The sequence below is a fragment of the Podarcis filfolensis genome (assembly GCF_964270895.1).
Source record: "Podarcis filfolensis genome assembly, chromosome: 14".
NCBI lineage: Eukaryota > Metazoa > Chordata > Lepidosauria > Squamata > Lacertidae > Podarcis > Podarcis filfolensis.
The window spans coordinates 19674132-19692530 of NC_139616.1; the positions used below are offsets into that span (position 1 = coordinate 19674132).

At 47.8% G+C, this 18399-nt stretch overlaps 1 protein-coding gene across 15 annotated transcripts in view; it reads right to left on the bottom strand.

Annotated features, from left to right (window-relative positions):
• Window positions 1-18399, bottom strand: part of AKAP13 (A-kinase anchoring protein 13) — a 252720-nt gene that overhangs the window by 117577 nt on the left and 116744 nt on the right. For all 15 annotated transcript variants that reach the window (XM_083586086.1, XM_083586079.1, XM_083586080.1 and 12 more), the window contains 2 exons: window positions 12588-12777; window positions 6169-9025 (listed from right to left, as the gene is read on the bottom strand). In XM_083586086.1, the coding sequence (XP_083442212.1) occupies window positions 6169-9025; window positions 12588-12777 (3047 nt within the window). The remainder of the gene's footprint in view (window positions 1-6168; window positions 9026-12587; window positions 12778-18399) is intronic.

An 18399-nucleotide genomic window follows, 5' to 3' on the forward strand; every position in this document is an offset into this window, starting at 1 on the left:
TCTGGAAGGTGCCGGGCTCACACTACCCATGCCACAGTAGGAAAGTCAAAGGTACATGGGTCTCTTTAGTTTGGAGAAGGGATAAAAGATGGGGCACTTATGAGAGAGAATTTATTATAATCAGTCTGTTCCTCCCCACAACCCCACCCCAATATAATACAGGGTGGGAGAGAAGCATGGGGTTGCCCATAAAGAATCACCCAGCAGGAAGTGCTTGACTGACAGAAGGAACTAGCTATTCACCTGATACATAATCAATTTATGTAATCCCCAGCTGCAAGATGTGCTGAGGCCCACCAGCTGAAATGGCTTTCAAAGGGGGTTGGAGGCCTATCCTTCCACAAGTGGTGGCACCCCAGCTATGGAATTCCCTCCCCACTGAAATCTGACTGCCCCCTACATTGCATGCAGTCAGATGGCAACCTCTTTGTTCCAACAGGCCTTTGGAGCACGGGCTGCATTCTCATGGCAGTTTATTCAGTTTTCACAACTCTTCCTTAACTGTTAATGCTCTGAATTGCATTTGAGCTTTCACATGACGTATAAGCTACTTCTGGAACTACAGTGGAAGATAGTTCAAAATCAGTGCTCATTTCCATGTTATTTGCTTCCAGGAAAAGAAATTCATTTACAAATATGGAAATGAATACTAAAGATGTGTTATATTCCACTACAGTTCCACGATCCTTCACTTCAGTTCTGGAAGAGACTTTTAAGTTGTGTGAAAGCTCAAATATAATGTGGAAATTAATAGTCAGAGAAACATCATGAAAATGGAATAAACTGCCCATGAATGCAGCCATTGTAAAACACACAGATTACCACTCAAGGACTCGAGGAGATTTACACAGATTAAAACCACACAGATAAAACATAGAAAGCAGGGGAAATAAAAAGATAATAAAAGATAACAATTAAAAAGTGGTTAAACAATATTAAACAATTAAAACTATTTAAAATGATCTATTAAAATACAGATAGTAAAAACAGCACATCGCTATTTAAAAGCGCTGTTAGTCACTTTCCTCACAAAAGTGACCCAAAGTGGCTTACAAACACATAAGCACTTATATTCGCATGAGTCAATGTCAAAAAAATTAATGCCAGATTCAAATTACGTAACATAAACATCTAGAACTCTGGGAAGTTACTTTCCATGCCTGCATAGATGCACCTCTACTAACTCTTTGTATATGTTTAATTTCTAGAAATACAGAGTTGGAAGGGTCATCTAATCCAGGCATGTCCAAAGTCCATTTGGGGGGCCTAATCTGGCCCCTGTAGCAGTTTATGTCCTAGAGTAAAATCCTCAACAACTTTGGTCTGCCCTCACGGCCCTTCACTTCACCAAATCTGGCCCTCTTTGAAAAAAGTTTGGACACCACTGATCTAATCCAACTAAATTAATATACAAATATAAATTTGTGCTCGTGTAATAATTTAGTCTGTTGCAATTCGCATTGTGCTTACATTTCATTTTTAACATTGTACTATTTTGTTGTTAGCTACCTGGGCTCTCTTGAAAGGCTGGGCAGCATCTGTAGCAGCAACATCACCATCATTCATGGTTAGAAACAGGACAAGAACAGAAGAACAGGAGCCTGCTAGATCAGGCCGGGGATCCATCTAGAGCAGCATTCTGCTTTCACAATGGACGACCAAATGCCTGTGAGAAATCTGCAAAGCCAGACCCAAGCGCGAGAGCACTCTCCCCTCCTCAGGTTTCCAGCAACTGATGCTCAGAAGCATTTGTGCCTCCAGCCGTGGAAGCAGAGCAAAGTCAACTAGGTGGCCTTTTAGTCTGATCCAGCAAAGCTATTATTATTATTATTATTATTATTATTATTATTATTATGCAGATGGACTCGGCAGAAAAGGGAAGGAGAGCACCTTTCACCTCTGCAGCCAATAAAGCAGCAGGAGAAAAGTGCTGTAACCTCACCTTCTCTTCCCTCTCAGAACAGCAACAACACGCTGGGAGGGAGGAACCAGCAGGTGCTCCAGGGATCAGCAAGGAGGGACTGCCAGGGGAATAGGAGGCAGAGGAGACACGCAAGGCGGAAGGGGTAAAATGAAGGCTATGGATGCTGTCTTTCCAGGGTGCCAATGCTTTCTCCAAGGAGCCTGTTTGCCACACGCTGGAGGCAGAGGGGCACAGTATGAGCAATGGGAATAAATAAATAAGGGACACACTCCAAAGCTGTAGAGATGAGACAGGCACAAGGAAGTTTTCAGAAACATGGAAAATCTGGGTTGCATCCAATGTTAGTCACACTCAGGAGCAAATGGACATGGCAAGGCCCCATCTGCTCTACACATTTAAAGCAGCGTTATTTGTGGTCAGGACTTTTATTGCCTGGGTTCAAATACTCAAGTTGGCCACAAAATTAAGGTCCGCTTCACATTAAGGCCCTTCTGTCGGCACTGTGCGTTCAAAGCCGCATCATACCACTTTTAAGGGTGTTGTGAACCCTATTCCCCTGACAAAGCTACAACCCACAGAGTGGTTTAACAGACAATCCCTTTTCCCAGGGAACTCTGGAAACTGGAGTTCTGTGAGGAGAATAAGGTCTTCCAACAATTCTCCGCTCCCATGACAAACTACAGCTCCCAGAATTATTTGGGGGAAGGCCTTGCTGTTTACAGTGGTACCTCGGGTTAAGTACTTAATTCGTTCTGGGGGTCTGTTCTTAACCTGAAACTGTTCTTAACCTGAAGCACCACTTTAGCTAATGGGGCCTCCTGCTGCTGCCGCGCCGCCGGAGCACAATTTCTGTTCTCATCCTGAAGCAAAGTTCTTAACCTGAAGCACTGTTTCTGGGTTAGCGGAGTCTGTAACCAGAAGCGTATGTAACCTGAAGTGTATGTAACCCAAGGTACCACTGTAAATCGGTACGACACAGCTGTAAATATATAGAGCAGATGGGGCCTAACCTGGGTTTATTAATTAAGATGGGTCACCCTACAGTGATTAAACTACATGCTACACTCAGCTGTGTCATAGACAAGGTGGCACACCTTTGTTACTTATTATATATGTATGGATTGCCCCGTAAAATAAATTATCTAGGCATCAAACAAATAAGAGAGTGTAAAATAAAAGCCATAAAATCATACGCTAAGAAAACCACAGTAAGTAAGCTTAAGAGAGGCAGGCCAGCATAAAACCCCACACCCAAAACAGCACTATAAACTACTACATTCAGCACAGAACTAAAATCAATCACCAAATACATACATTAAAACCACCAACCATACTACAGATCTTTAAAATCCTGGGGGAAACAAACTGGGAGGCCACCACAATAAAAGGCCCTGTGTTTTGTGGCCATTAAACGGGGCACTCTCTTGAAAAGCATGCATTGGTGAGTACTCAGGGGCAGACGTCATCTCAAAATCCTTGCCCCATTATCCCATTGTGAGCTGTTAGACAAATCAAGGTAAACGAAGCAGCTCTCAACTTTGAAAACGACTCTGCAATTCTGCCAGTCATCCCTGAACAAGCCACTTGGGCAAAGATGCCTAAACAAACAACCACCCTCTGCTTTGTCAATTTCCCCCTTGCCCGACTGCCTGGAAACCGTGCCTGCTTTGCATAAGCAAATAGGTCCAAGGCTTTTCAGAGACACTCTGCAACAGCCTTGCCCTGAGCTGGTGCCCTCCATCTTCTTTGGGGAGTTGTGGTCCGAAACATCTGAAGGGCATCAGGTTGAGGGAATGTTGCACTACCAAAAAGCAAAGCAAAAAACAACAGCCACAGCTACTTAGCAGACCCAGCTCTGTTATCGGTGAACACCCTCCTACCTTCTGGCTGAGAAAATGGCGGCTGCTGGTGTTGACAGGAGAGGAACGCTTGCCTCTGCTGTGCTCTGGCATGGTAGGCAAAACTACAGCTTAATCCTGTTTCTGTTTGTTCTCTTCAGCTGCCCAAGAGCCAACGCCAAACTGCACTTAACAAACGGTGCCTGGGCAAAAACAGCATCTCTCCCCACCCACCCCTTTCAGTCCCAGCATCAAGTTTACAGCAGGTGCAGAGCAGGAAGTACTTCTAATTATAGGCTTCCATTCTCAGCCGCCGGCTTGCACCTTCCTACACTCTCTGGCCAACAACACTCCCCAACAAAGCTGTTTTGGATGCACCGATACCTTTCTCTCTGTTTAAGCTTCCTGCGAAGCCCACCACAGGCAGATAAACCCCCTCGCTTTCCTGAGTCCTCCAGACCTTTCGAGACACGCAGCCGCACTATTATTAGCCACTTGCCAGCCCACCTGGTGAGCTGTCCTTAATTATATCTAGAAGCCATCACTGGGCATGGCGCTTTTCTTTTTAGCTGAAGTTGCAAATGTGGCGGCGTGGCTTCCACCCTTCACCTTTTCCTATTATTCCCTGCACCCATCAAAAGTTTCCGAGAAGGAAAGGTGGAGAAAGAAATTTTAGGAAGCAGCCGCTGACGTCCGGAAGGAGGAGGAGGAGCTTCCACGAAGCCAGCAGTCCAGTGTCTCCCTTGCAACCACTCCCATGCTATTGAAACATCAAACTAAAAATACAGCGCAAAATTAAAATGAAATGGGAGCTTGTTAAATGCTGAATCACGCCAAACAGAGGTGGCAGCTAGATTTTCCACTTTCACATCTAGTTCTCTTTTTCTTCACCACCTGTACACATGGCCCTAAGACATGTCAGCAGCCAGAAACTACTCAAATCTTTTACTCTCTTTGCCAACCAGATTATTATTATTTCTTAAAGAGGGGAGGTTTCAGCTTTTATTTCATGCACATGCAAAAACACCAGCACTTTGCTTTACAGTTCTACTTTGTATTAAGTCTGCTGGCACTAATTTGTTGCAGATCAACCTTTGCTTGAGATGGGATGGGGCCGCTTGCCACACCTGTGATTCCTCAGGGCAAAACAGCATAATAGCACCAGACACCATACACATACGCACACAAAAAAGGGAGGGGGGAGGGAGGGGAGGAATCAGCTGTTTACATTTTAACAGCTGTCTGAGCAGGTGGGGCCCAAAAAGCCTGCATTAAAACTATCATTAAGCGTTGCTAAAGATTCTGCCTCTAGGATTTCAGCTCAGATTGGAAAAAGTCCCTCTCTTTCTCACTTTTTAAACCTTTTTTGTTTTCATTTTTTAAAAAGAAACTAAAAAGTGTTCAATGAACTCTTGTTGCAGAAGAGGCAAAACGCTTTAATAAAGGCGCCCGACCGGTTTGTCCTGATGCCGTCAAGTCCTCTCCTGTCAAAGTTTGCTCATCAGCCAAAATCCATCAACCCTTTGTTTTGTCAAGTCGGAAATAAAGGCTTGAATCCCAGATCCAGCTCTTAAATGTGCTGGGAAGGGCATAATTGTGTTCGGTCAGGGTTTCAGAAATGCAAAAAGGGGATCCGGGTGGTGGCGGGGGGTGGGGAGGGGAGGGGAGTAAGACTCTTTCTCTCACTGTGCTGTGTGTGTGTGTGTGTGTGTGTGTGTGTGTGTGTGTGTGTCCTAAAAGTACCACATTTAGAAACTGGCAGGCTCAGACTGGAAGGACACTTTTAGAACTTCAACAGCTGACATGAGGGAGAAGCTTCACACATAGCCCTTCTGGGTTCTCCAATTCCAAGTTAGCAGAGAAAGTTAGCACAAGCGAAGTTTGGATCAGCTTGGGCTCTTGTTTTAGAAGAAAAAACATAAGGTATAAAGCCCCAGTTGCTAACTATTTAACCATACATAGCCTCTCTTAATGCAATAAAACATTTAGTGTTTGTTATCCTGGCTTATTTATATAGCAGCACAGGTGCACATTTATGGCAATTAAAAGAAGCAAAATACATGCCAAAAAAATGAGGACAGGGCGAGGTCTCTGCCTCAAGGGGCTTACAATCTGAATTTCAACTACAGGAAAGAGAACAAGCAGCGGGGAGGGACAGGAGAGAACAGCCAGGGAGACATAAGATTCTCTATGGATTGTGGAAATGCAGATTCTGGGAAATTGCTGAAAGGATCCATGGGGAAAAAATAATGGAAGGAAGATGGGGAAGAAGAAAGGAAGGGATAACCTCATCCCCTCTTTCACACCCAACAAGTTCCCATGAACCAAAGAACACATTCCCTTTGCTTGCCTAGGAAAAACACAAATCCCATGGCCCTAACATAGAATCAGTCTAACTTCGCTTACCTGCAACAGGTGAACAGCTTGGAAGTGCTGGGCTTGCAGCTCCCTCCGTCAGTCCGCCAGTCTGCAAACTTAAATCCGCTTCTCCATTAGGGATGGATCCAGCATCCGCCGCATGCTGTGCCTCAGATCTGGACTCTGCTAAGGGGGCGATTTCCACAGAGCTTCCAGCTGGAGACACCAAGGGACCACATGCTTCTGCCACGGCTGCCGCCTGATCGGCGCTTGTAACTGTCTTGTCAACATTATCCACCAAGGGACCGTCAGCTTCTTGAACAGAACCTGCTGCCTCCCCTTTTCCCAGCAGCTCGGCAGCCACGCAGGGAGAGGGTTGCAAAAGCTGGGAATCCTGTTCAGCTTGGCTTTCCTCCCCTGTGCCATTGCTGGGCTGAGCTAGGCCCTCCATCTGGGCTGCTTCAACTCCAGGCCTAGCTTCCCCCTCGCTGGCCAAAAAGAACACTTCAGAGCCAGGGTCCCCATCGCACGGGGGCTCTTCGGCAATTGGCTGAAGCAATACTCTGGAAGGCACGTTCTCCACCTCCTCCCCTCCTTCCCGTGGAAGAATGGCTGCAACAGGTAGATCGCTAGTGACCAAGGGGGCTTCCATTAAATCAGAGAAGCCACCAGGTGGAGGGGCTGCACACAGATCTGGGCAGCTGGGCTCAAGTTCTTGGTTCAGCGTAGCATTGGGGAAGGGGGCCTCGCAGGGACACAGAGAGCCATCCTCTGGCGGTCCAGGGCCTGGCAGGGCATCCCCAGAGATACACGCCTTCACATTCTCATCGGTGCCTGAGCTGGAGGCTTCTCCCTTCAACCCTGCTTTAGCATTACTTTCGTTGCCTCCCAGCTCCTTGCCCTGACAACAAGGAGGAGGGGATTGCACAACAGCTGCTGGTGCCGGGCCCTCCGACAAAGCCTCCTCTTTGCCAGGCAGCTCCTGTCCGCTTCCAGGCAGCTGTGCGGAAAAGCCCTCTTGGTTTTCTCCCCGGTGATCCACCAGAGAGAGAGTCTCTGCCGTTTCTTCGCTGCAAAAAGGGCTTCCCTCTGCGGCAGCTGCTGTCGGCTCTGTTGCTGTCTCTGCTGCTGCTGCTGCTCCTACTTCCTGGATTTGTTTGGATTCTCTATTATGAATAGCAGAGGGTGTGCCCATTACATTATCCTGTGCACACTCGGTGCCCTTGCCACACAAAGGTAGGGCAAGGTCCTGGTGGTGCAGAGATGCCTCCTGGCCAACAGGGGCCGCTCTGGCCTTGCTCTCCTGAGCGACGATCAGCTGGGCCTGCTGGATCGCTTCTTCGACAAGCAAGGAAGAAGCCAGGGCAATGAATTCCTGAGCGCTTTTGCTAAACCGGTCCAGCTCTTGGCTGCTTTCCTCCACCTCTGCCTGTTTGGGAAGGGGAAGAGGCTCCTCTTGGGCAGGGGACGACACTGGAGGGCTGAGCGAGTCTGCCTGCAGTTCAGAGGCATCAGCAGAATCCGCACACAATACAGGGGCGCTAACTTGTTCCTCAACGGTGACAGCTCCTTTCTGAGCATCGCAAGTATCAGATGCCCCCTGGCTGAGGCTGGTAGAGGCAGCACTTCCTCCACAGCCACAGCTAGCAGTTTCGGTTCCCGGTTGCATCCGCTCAAGGTCTTTTTGCTTATCCCCCACCTCAGCCACAGGCTCTGTTCTCTTATCAGTGAAGCCAGGGGCTTTGGGCTCCACCACAAACGTTCGACCCAGCTCATCATTTTCCACATTGGCATCAGAATGAGTGTCAGTAGGCAGGTTTCCACCTTCCGGTTTCTGCCCACACTCATGCACTTCCACCCCAGGGTCACGCTTTGGAGAAGACTCTGAAATCCCTGTTACGTTCACTGCTGCTGCCGCCGCTTCTGTCGCAGGGCTCGGGGCTGTGCTCTGCGCCTCCTCACCAGGAAGCTCACAGCCCTCTGGACATTTTGTAAAATCCTCCTTCGCGCTGTCGCTAGGAGTCTCTGATCCTGCCATTTTGCTACTTCCGCTCTCGAAAAGACTAACACCTGCGCCACTATCTGCAGGTGCATCACTCTGTAGATCCACCGCTTTACCCCCCTCACCTTTGTGGGTAGCAGAAGCAGCGCTGGCTCCTGGGATGTTTGCAGCAGGGTCTCTCAGCACTGCACCGGCTGGAAGCAAAGTTTCCGTGGCTCCAGCAGGCTCACAATCCCTCTCCCCATTCGCCACACGCTGCTGGGTTGTAGCATCCGCAGTCCCCGTACAGCTCCTGCATTCGCCCTGCCCCATGCTTGCATCCTGGTCCTTGCAGGAAGTCGGAGGCTTTGAAGGGACACTTCCAGCTTCTTTCACCTCAGCTGCCTGCACTTCCTGGTCAGAGGTACCCCTTCCACACAGGTGTCCTTCCTCCAAAGCAATGCTGGGGGTTGTCATCCCAACTTCCTGGCTTGTATTTCCACAGGGCGGGAGGCCGACAGCACTGTGAAGTCCGGCAAGCGCGCTCAGCCTGCCGTCATTTGCCTCCAGTGTTGCCCCGGCCTCTACAGCAAAGGCTGACTCCGCCTCTTCCTCTTTGTGCAGCCTGGTAACTGTATTTTGACTCTCACAGGAAGACTCTGGGTTAGCCGCTTCCTCCAGCCTCAACGAATCTTTTGGCGTGTCTAAGGGCACCTTCAGCTGTCTATCTTCCTCAGGGCAGGCAAGGGCCAAAACCTGCATCGCAGCAAGAGCCAGCGGGACAGAAGCATCTCCTTGGTTTCCTTCTGACGCCATTTCACCAGGATGGCAGCTCGGAACAGCTGTGTGGCCCTCAGCTCCCTGGCCCAAATTGCAGTCCTCGGAACTGGTTTCCTGCTCAGGGTGTGGGTGTTCACTGGGATTCTGGAAGAAGAGGAGAGAGATTTAACATTCATTTTATCCTACCATGCTCTGGAAGCACACATGCTCTGTTTCCGAGTAACTTTAATAGTTTTCTGCAACAGCTTTAATTAACTGTTCGTAAAAGAAACCACACACACAACAATTAAACATAGGGAGACATCAGTCCCAGGGTTGCAATCATAGGAACATAGAAAGATAGACCATTGGTCCATCTAGCTCAGTATTGTCTTCACTGATTGGCTCCCCATTGTTTGAGGCAGGAGCCTCTCCCAGCCTGACCTGAAGACTCCAGGGATTAAACTTGGGACTTTATGCTTGCAAAGCAGATGTGTCATCTGTTAAGGTTCTTGCAGCCTTTTACCATCCTGTTTTTCAACTAGGTTTTGTTGGAGAGCCCCTTTGGGATGTGGCCCTCACCTCCCTTCCACAAGGGAAAAATCTATGTGCAGATACAGGCACACACAGCAAGGTCCATTGCCCCAGTCTTCATTAATCATTTGTCTCTAACTGCTGTTGTCAGAAACAATATGCCCCTGAGTACCAGTTGCTGAGGATCACAGTTGCTGAGACGGCTGCTGCACTCAAGTCCTGCTTGTGAGCTTCCCACCGTCACCCAGTTGGCCATTGTGGCAACAGGATGCTGGACTAAGATGGGCCGTTGGCCTGATTCCAACAGGCCTTTTATTATGCTCTTAAAGTGGCCATGGAAGACCACCTCAAATGGAGCAGGACTGGACTCAAAGCTGCCAGCTGACAACTACTTTTCACAGGAGACCCTGTGGCCCTTCCAGCTCCTATCAGCCCCAGTCAGCATGGCAAGTGACGAGGGATTAAGGGAGTGGTAGTCCAACAATATCTGGAGGGCCACTGGTTTCCTGCCCCCAGCCTTTCCTCTGCAAATACCCAGAGCCTCAGTGAGCTTAGCTGCTTTTGGTTTATGACGCACTTTTGCCCAGATTGACCTCCCTAGCTGCTTTTATCATTTCAGGCTGTAGGCTAGATTACTCTCTTCTTTATTATTTCCTTCCCCAGCCCCCAATAAATAGAAAATGCAATTATGCCCTGCATGAAGAAGTTGCAGACTTTCCATGGGCACCTGACTGGCCACTGTGAAAGCAGGATATGCCTTCGGTCTGATCCAGCAGGGCGGCTCTTATGCTTTTATCTTACCCTTTGCTTTAAACACGCACATACAGAACTCTGCATAAAGTAACTCAATCTCTCTTTCGTGAAAAGCTGGTCTCCCTGAATTATGTTAACATCATGCAAACTGAGCAATTAAAAGTAATTCTGAACAATTTGACACACCTTAGCTAGCGAACGGCATCCAAAATGACAAGGACTCAGGACACACCCCCCTTAAGGAAAGGCACTGAAGCTTTTTAATTTGTGGGAAGAAAGACAACTGAGAGGGGACTTTTATAGAATGATGAATGGTGTTGAAAAGAGAATTAGAATTCAGGGGACCAGGTAGAGGGTGGGCTGGGGGGGTGTCAAAGTGATTACCAGTACCGTTTAGGACAGGCCAAAGGAAAGAGCTTCTGAAACTGAGTGTTTAATGTAATATAATTTGCTGCCACAAGTCATGGAGAGACACACTTATTTAGCTGGCTTTAAATGTTAAATTATGCAAGTTAATCGAGAAGTATTTATTAACCGTTACAGCTATGTGAAACCTCCAGCGACAGGGGCAGTCCACCGCTAAATTCCAGCTGCTCTGGAGGACAAAACTGTTTGCCCTGCTTGCAAGTTTTGCAATGACCCTAAGTATCTTCTGTTGAAAACAGAATGCTGGACTCTAGCTCAAACCTTGCACGGCTTTTGTTATGTGGAGGCGCAAGGAATTATTATGTCAGGCAGAGAACTGCTATCCTCTGGAAATCGTGCTGAACACACCTAGCTGCCTCTCTCCCTGCTTCTATGATTTCACCATGAACAGAAGAGGCCTGCTGGATTAGATCAAAGGCCCATCTAGTCCACAATGGCCAACCAGATGCCTGTGGGAAGCCCATAAGCAAGACCCGAGCACAACAGCACTTGTGATTCCCAGCAGCTGAGATGCAGTACAGAGCTAGCCTTGATAGCTGCAATGCTCACACACATTTCCAAGCCTACAAACTTAACTTTTCAAAATCCAAAGCGGGGGCTCTTTCGGGATGCTGAATCCAGCGTTCAGATTCTGCGCCTGCAATGTGCACACAGCTGATTCGTAGAAGTAAATGCTCCTCTACTCTCGCTCTTTGTCCCAAGTATCACCCACACTTCAGAAAAGAATAGATTTCTCTCTCCTCCCTCTCTGAAAATTATCAGCACAAGTGGACACACTCAAATGAAGCCTCAGCTGAATCTCCTGTGATTATTGATGCTGTTGGAAGAGCAGAGGGAGAATTTTCAGCTGGTTCCCAGCCAGCACCACAAGGGGAGACAGGGACAAGTGTCACTTGTTCTAGAAGACAGAAGTGTCCTGGAGAGAAGCAAAGAGGGAAATGGGAGTTGTCCATCATCCTCTGAATGAAGTCATTCTGCTTCCACACAGACTGAATGGGGGGGGCGGATTCAGTCCCTTTCCAGAGGAAGCCGGCAGCCTCTCAGCTGACCCTGCACGAACTGAAATGAAATAATTACAGGCCCTGGTCCAAATCCAAATTAGATTAGATGTGAAGCAAACCAGGCCTCAGAGGAAGGCCATCTAAACATAGCCTTTCCGATTTGTCAGACATGATGTACCCGTATCTAGTGCTTGCGCTATCGTTTTTAAAAATCCTGGTACATGATGTGTTGCTGGCTGCACTTTACCGCTAGCTGAAAACCAGTGGGAGTGTGAAGCAACAGGTTAAAGTGTTGTTCTATTTTAATACATACACACACCCCTCTCAATAACCTAGACTCTAATTGGAGTTCCAGGAGATGATGAAATCTGGACATTTCTCAAAAGAAACACAGTGTTCCCTATTTCCTCCTGCTTAATGCAGGATCTATAATGCAAGATGCAATTACGGCTGGGGTTAAGGAGCCATTTTCAGTCTCAGGGCCACATTCCCTTCTTTGAAACCTTCTGAGGGCCACATGCTAGTGGTGGGAGGGGCCAGAGGCAAAAGCAGGTCAGCAATTTATGTAGTTTTTGTACCTCTGTACAGTGAGATACTTTCTACACACAACTCTCGCACAACTCTCTCCTCCATTCAGGCACACACGAGGCAATATCAGAGTGCAAGGACACATTCCAGCCAAGCAAAGCACTCAAGTTGCAGAGTTGTGTGAGAGTCAGGTGGCTGTAGTTCAAGGAAAAGAGCCTTGTGAGCCAAACTGGGACCTTCGTTGGGACAGATTTGTCCTGCAGGCTGGACGTTCTCCACTCCTGCTGTAAATGCACGTAATTCCCTCCCTTCCAAAAACGGGAGACAAACAACCCAAATTGTGCGTGAGCAAAATAAAAATAAAAATCAGGCAATTAAGCACCCATGAAATTCTGCACTGAATGGCTGGGAAGTTGGGTTTTTTTAACTCCTTAAACAAACTCCAAGCTTAGTGTGCCAAACTGACACAGTCCTCTTGCCCTCACCATGTGCTGATGGTTCTGTATGTGCCTTTGGAGGCAGACGACGTTGCTCTCCATGCTCGATCCCGCTCCTTCCTTCATTTCGACCGTCAGGGTATAAATGTTTAGCCCCCGGTGGTACTTCACACAGTACTCCCCGGAATGCACTGTGTGCGACAGGGCGCTCCAGGAATCTGGTTCGCTGGCTCCTTCTCTGAAATGACAAACAGCACCAAAGGTTAAACCCACAAACTCGAGTTAATGCATGACAAAGTTGGCCAACGGGCTATATACTGCAGCCCAAGCTAGCTTATTGATGGTACAATCAAAGCATATCTCTCCAGCTCCTTCCAAGCCCACTCAGGAATTGTCAGGAATGCTCTCTTGGAGGCGTATTATCCAAAGACAGTATAGATTACTCTACAAAAATAATCTGCTAAGTGTGGTGCATAGAGCATTTGAACAGGGTGACTGAGGTTCAAAATCTTACCTGTCTTTGATTGAGCTGGAGTGTGATGATGGAATACCCTATGAATCTTCTGCCTGTTGAATTCCTTTTGTAAACTGCTTTCAAGTTTCATTACAACCACACGATATTGTCAAACAAAACAAATAAATAATCCTCATTTCAGCTACTCGCAGGATCACTTTACTCCATATGCCAGTCTGTGCAACTGGCACTGTCGTTGCAGGATCTCACCTGCATAGGTTACATTAACTGCATCCCTCTCTCCTCTCCCTTCTTTAAAAAAAAATAATTGAACGGATTGCAATTCTACTTACGTAATTAACTTATTATTATGAGTCACACGACACTTTTACACAAAGAAGTGAAGGGGGAAGAAGTTAACAAGAGCACTGCGCTCTGCCCCAACAACCGGCTTTGTTGCCAGGTGTCCTTCTACAAGATGTTATGCAATTATTTCCTTGGTAGAACAGGTAGAAGACTCAGAGAGTGCTTCCCAATGACCTGTTTACTGAACGTTCATCCTAATTTGCTTGCAGGGAGATGAGACAGCATTGGCTGTTTAACAAGCATATATTCCAATTTGCTTGTGCAGAGGTTAGATGATGTTGCATGTGTTTATTCCACACCTACATAGTGAATTTTCCCATAACTTGCCTTTTTGCCCCTCCCCGCCCCCCACAAAAAAGTCTGATCTTTTGAGGAAGTGGGTTAGTTGCACAAGAGCTCCTAGACCAGCTATAATGGCACAACCTTAATTTGCTGGTGTGTACCTGAATCCCAGAGGGACGTGGGTAGCGCTGTAGGTTAAACCACAGAGCCTAAGACTTGCCGATCAGAAGGTCGGCGGTTCGAATCCCCGCGACGGGGTGAGCTCCCGTTCCTTGGTCCCTGCTCCTGCCAACCTAGCAGTTCGAAAGCACGTCAAAGTGCAAGTACATAAATAGGTACCGCTCCGGCAGGAAGGTAAACGGTGTTTCCATGTGCTGCTCTGGTTTCGCCATAAGCGGCTTAGTCATGCTGGCCACATGACCCGGAAGCTGTACGCCGGCTCCCTCTGCCAATGAAGCGAGATGAGCGCCACAACCCCAGAGTCGGCCACGACTAGACCTAATGGTCAGGGGTCCCTTTACCTTTTTAGCTGAATCCCACCCCCCAAATAGCAACTGTCTGCAAGGACCCAGAGAAGCAACAAAACTCCTAGGGCACAACCAAAGTAAACAGGGTCACATGCACACCATACAAAGAATCCTGGGGAACTGTTGCTTGCTCTGTACAGAGATACAATTCCTAGCACCCTTAGCATACCACAGTTCCCAGGATTCTCTGGGGGAAGCCATGTGATGGCTTAAATCCATGTTGTGGATGTGGTGTGGTGCCAAGCACACAGTTGTACCCCTGCTCTAAGATTACTCTCCCCTCCCCTCACCCTCCAAGCATACAGAGCTATTCTCACAGGCCAGCAGGAAGCGTTCCCTTCCTCCAAGAGGACAACACCTTTGTAAGCCAACCTGTTTTGAAATGTTCACATGGGATGCCGCGCAGCAAACAAACAAAAAAGAAAACTGCACACAACAGCAGTCGCTGGGGTTACTGCGGCATACATATTATAAATTCCAGTTGCTGTAATTGCCTCCCATTAGGAGAATCTTGCCTCTGGCTGTGGTTCTCACGCCCTTATCAGCTTGGAAATCAAAGTGCTCTTTGGCCACCTGGTGGCTCACAAAGGATCCATGCACACCACACATTTAAAGCTTGTTATTTCCCCCAAAGGATCATGGGAGCTGTAGTTTGCTAAGGGTGCTAGGGAACGGAGCTCTGCAAGGGGTAAACTACAGCTCCCAGGATTCTTCAGGGGAAATAATGTGATTTAAATATCTGGCCAGACAACTCCCTTTCAGGATACTCCACCAAGATGCCCAATAAAGTGCTTTGCCAGCTCAGTACAAGCGTTTGGAACAATGTAATTAATGTTCTTAATTGCTTTGCTCCCGTTTTTCTTCTTTTCTCTCTTTGTTTTCAATTTTCAATTGATATTTTGGGCTATAATATTAATTATTGTTGCTTAAAGTTTACTCATAATTTTATGTATTCTTCTAAATTGTAACTATCGGCTTGTTTTCATTTTGGTTTTTGAATTCGCAATGTACTGATATGTACATAATTCTAATGGTGGCGGTGGTGATGTAATTCTTGGGTTCTTATGCTCTGGATTGAAGATTAACTAAACCTGAGTACAAAATGGAACTGTTAAAAAACGTTAGCAGGCTGCAATTTTTTTTAGGAAGGAAGTGGCCAAGTCTTTCAAGCTCATGCCTCTTCTACAGGGGTGGGGGGCGTTATCCAGCAAAAGGACAAATTCCCTTCAGGTCAGCGTTTTCCCACAGCCCAGGAAGCAGGGGGTTCTTTTCCTTGGGGGGGGGACATTCAAGCAGGACCCCACCTGCAGCCTGAAGTGGTCCAGTTCAGGAAAAACTTTCGCTCTGCTGAATGTATACAATACAGTGCTACCTCGGGTTACAGACGCTTCAGGTTACAGACGCTTCAGACTACAGACTCCGCTAACCCAGAAATAGTACCTCAGGTTAAGAACTTTGCTTCAGGATGAGAACAGAAATTGCGCGGCGGCAGCGGGAGGCCCCATTAGCTAAAGTGGTGCCTCAGGTTAAGAACGGACCTCCAGAACGAATTAAGTTCTTAACCCAAGGTACCACTGTACAAACTTAGACCAGGAACATAAGGCGGATAGCTCAGTCAGTAGAGCAGGGGTTGGCAAACTAAGGCCCAGGGGCCGGATCAGGCCCAATTGCCTTCAGGGTCCGGCCCACTGACTGTCCGCAGATCGGCGTTGGGATTCTGTTTGTTCGGGCTGCACCATTTTTTCCCCTGCGCCATTCCATTCCCCCCCCCCACTCACAAACACTGCGGCGGCGCCTCTTCCCTCCCTCCTCCTGGCTTCTCCCTGCCCTGCGTGAGGAGGAAGGAGGCTGGGCTGAGCTGGCTTTCCAGCTCTATGAGTCTATATACTGAGTCAGATCCTTTGGTCTACCTAGCTCAATACTGTCTGCAGTGACTGGCAGAGGCTCTCCAGGGTTTCAGACCGGGGTCTTCTCCAAGCCCTGCCTGGAGAAACTGGGAATTGGTCCTGGGAAGCAGGGTACTTCTGCATGAAAAGCAGGTGCCCTCCCACTGAATTACAGGCGCCGCTACCAAGAAGGCCCTCTGCCTGGTTCCCTGGAACCTCACTTCTCGCAGGGAGGGAACCCCCAGAAGGCCCTCAGAGCTCAACCTCAGTGTCCGGGCTGAACGATGGGGGTGGAGGTATACTGGGCCGAGGCCGTTGAGGGCTTTAAAGGTCAGCAACATCACTTTGAATTGTGCTCGGAAACATACTGGGAGCCAATGTAGGTCTTTCATGACCAGTGTTATATGGTCTCAGCGGCCACTCCCAGTCACCAGTCTAGCTGCCACATTCTGGATTAGTTGTAGTTTCCGGGTCACCTTAAAGGTAGCCCCACGTAGAGTGCATTGCTATAGTCCAAGCAGGCACTATGGAATCAGTTCTGCTAAGAGACCGCCACTGTTGGAATGGGCAAGGATTTCTTGTTTGGTTCAATGGGTCAGACTGAACTTGACAGCCACCTTCTGGCTCTGAAATGAAAAAGCCGTGTTGCCTTGCTGAAGAGGCGATTTACAGCTTCACAACCTGCTCAGTAACCCTTTATATATTGCAGCTCCAAGCCGCATTTACTAAAACAACAGACACATTAAAAACAAATGCCTGTCCCCCAAAACAAATGACTCCAAGCTTAGAGGAAGACGCTCTAGGATTTGAATATACCCCTTCAAACTTTTAGAATGCAATATGCATGGCAGTCGACGGAGGGGGTGACTCATTCTGGCTCCTAGTACTTCCCTCGATGCTGCCAGGGCCATGATTAGCTGCACAGAGATTACAGGCACTTAGATTAAGAGCTCTAAAGCTGTTTAGGAAGGTGGTACTTGGCAGATGGATGTGCAAGTGGAAAAAGAGGGGACTCGGAGGCAAGAACAGTGATAAGAACATAGGGTTCTTAATAAAGGACCACCTTTCCACATGTGAACCTGACCGGGCTCTGAGATCACCATCTGAGGGGTTTCTCTTCATGCAGCCTCCAAGGGAGACAAGAGAACAGGAAGCTGGAAGGGATGGGCCATTGTTCTTGTGACCACAGAACAGACCCTTTCCATAGCTCGCCATCTGCAGAACGCTCTCCGCAGGGAGGGTTGACTGGCATCACCTTGGTCATAGTTTCGGCACCAGGCACTGATGTTTAGGCCTTCCTGGGTATTTTGGAAGTACCAGTGATAGGGTGTTTTTTATTCCGATTAGATTATTAAGGGATTTTGTTTTGTTTTGCTTTTTCTACTGTTACATTGTATTTTATCCTTGTGGATCATTTGAGGCTGTTGTGGGAGGTGATAAATACATTCAATAAACTAAGAAAAGAAAAGAAAAAGAAAGAAAAAAAAAGAAAAACTAACTGCCGAATTAGACAATTTGCTAGTATAATTATGACTGGAAGCCAGTCTCCAGGGTTTTTCCCACCGCCTGCTAACTGGAAATACCACAGATTGATTATGGGAGCTTCTGAAGACAAAGTCTCCTCCTCCCTCAACAGCCTTAATTCCATTCATTAATTTGTTATTAAGTTTGTATCCCAACTTTCGTCTGAGGAGCTCCAGATGGTGTACATGCTTCTCCCTCCCGCCCGCCCCCAACCCCTTTTATGAAGCAGGCTAGGTAGAGAGATGCAATGACTGGCCCAAGGTCACCAAGTGAGTTTCACGGCTGAGTGGGGACTTGAATCCAGGTCTCTGAAGTCCTAGTCCAGGCTTCCTCAACCTCGGCCCTCCCATGATCCCTAGCTAGCAGGACCAGTGGTCAGGGATGATGGGAATTGTAGTCTCAAAACATCTGGAGGGCCGAGGTTAAGGAAGCCTGGACTAGCCCTACACTCTAACCACTACGCCACACTGTATAATTGATAGGGATACGGGCTACCTTGGCACTGATCAGCACACTAACCAGGGCTCCTGTTAAAACTGAAACCAGTTTTACAATGCTAAACCCTGGTTATCATCAACCACAACTAACATCATGCAGTGGTGACACTTTATCATGGCTAAGGTTGTTCAGGGAAGGAATCTGTGCATGTGAGGCAAGAGACCAGCTACAGAAAACCAAACAAGCATCCCAGGGATGCACAACGTAGTGGAACTGGCACTGTTACAAGTGCCACCGATTACTCGTTCCGCATTTGTAAGAAACCTGTATTTTAGTGTGGAATGGTTCGTAACACCCTGCCTATTGACATCAGGCAGGAATCT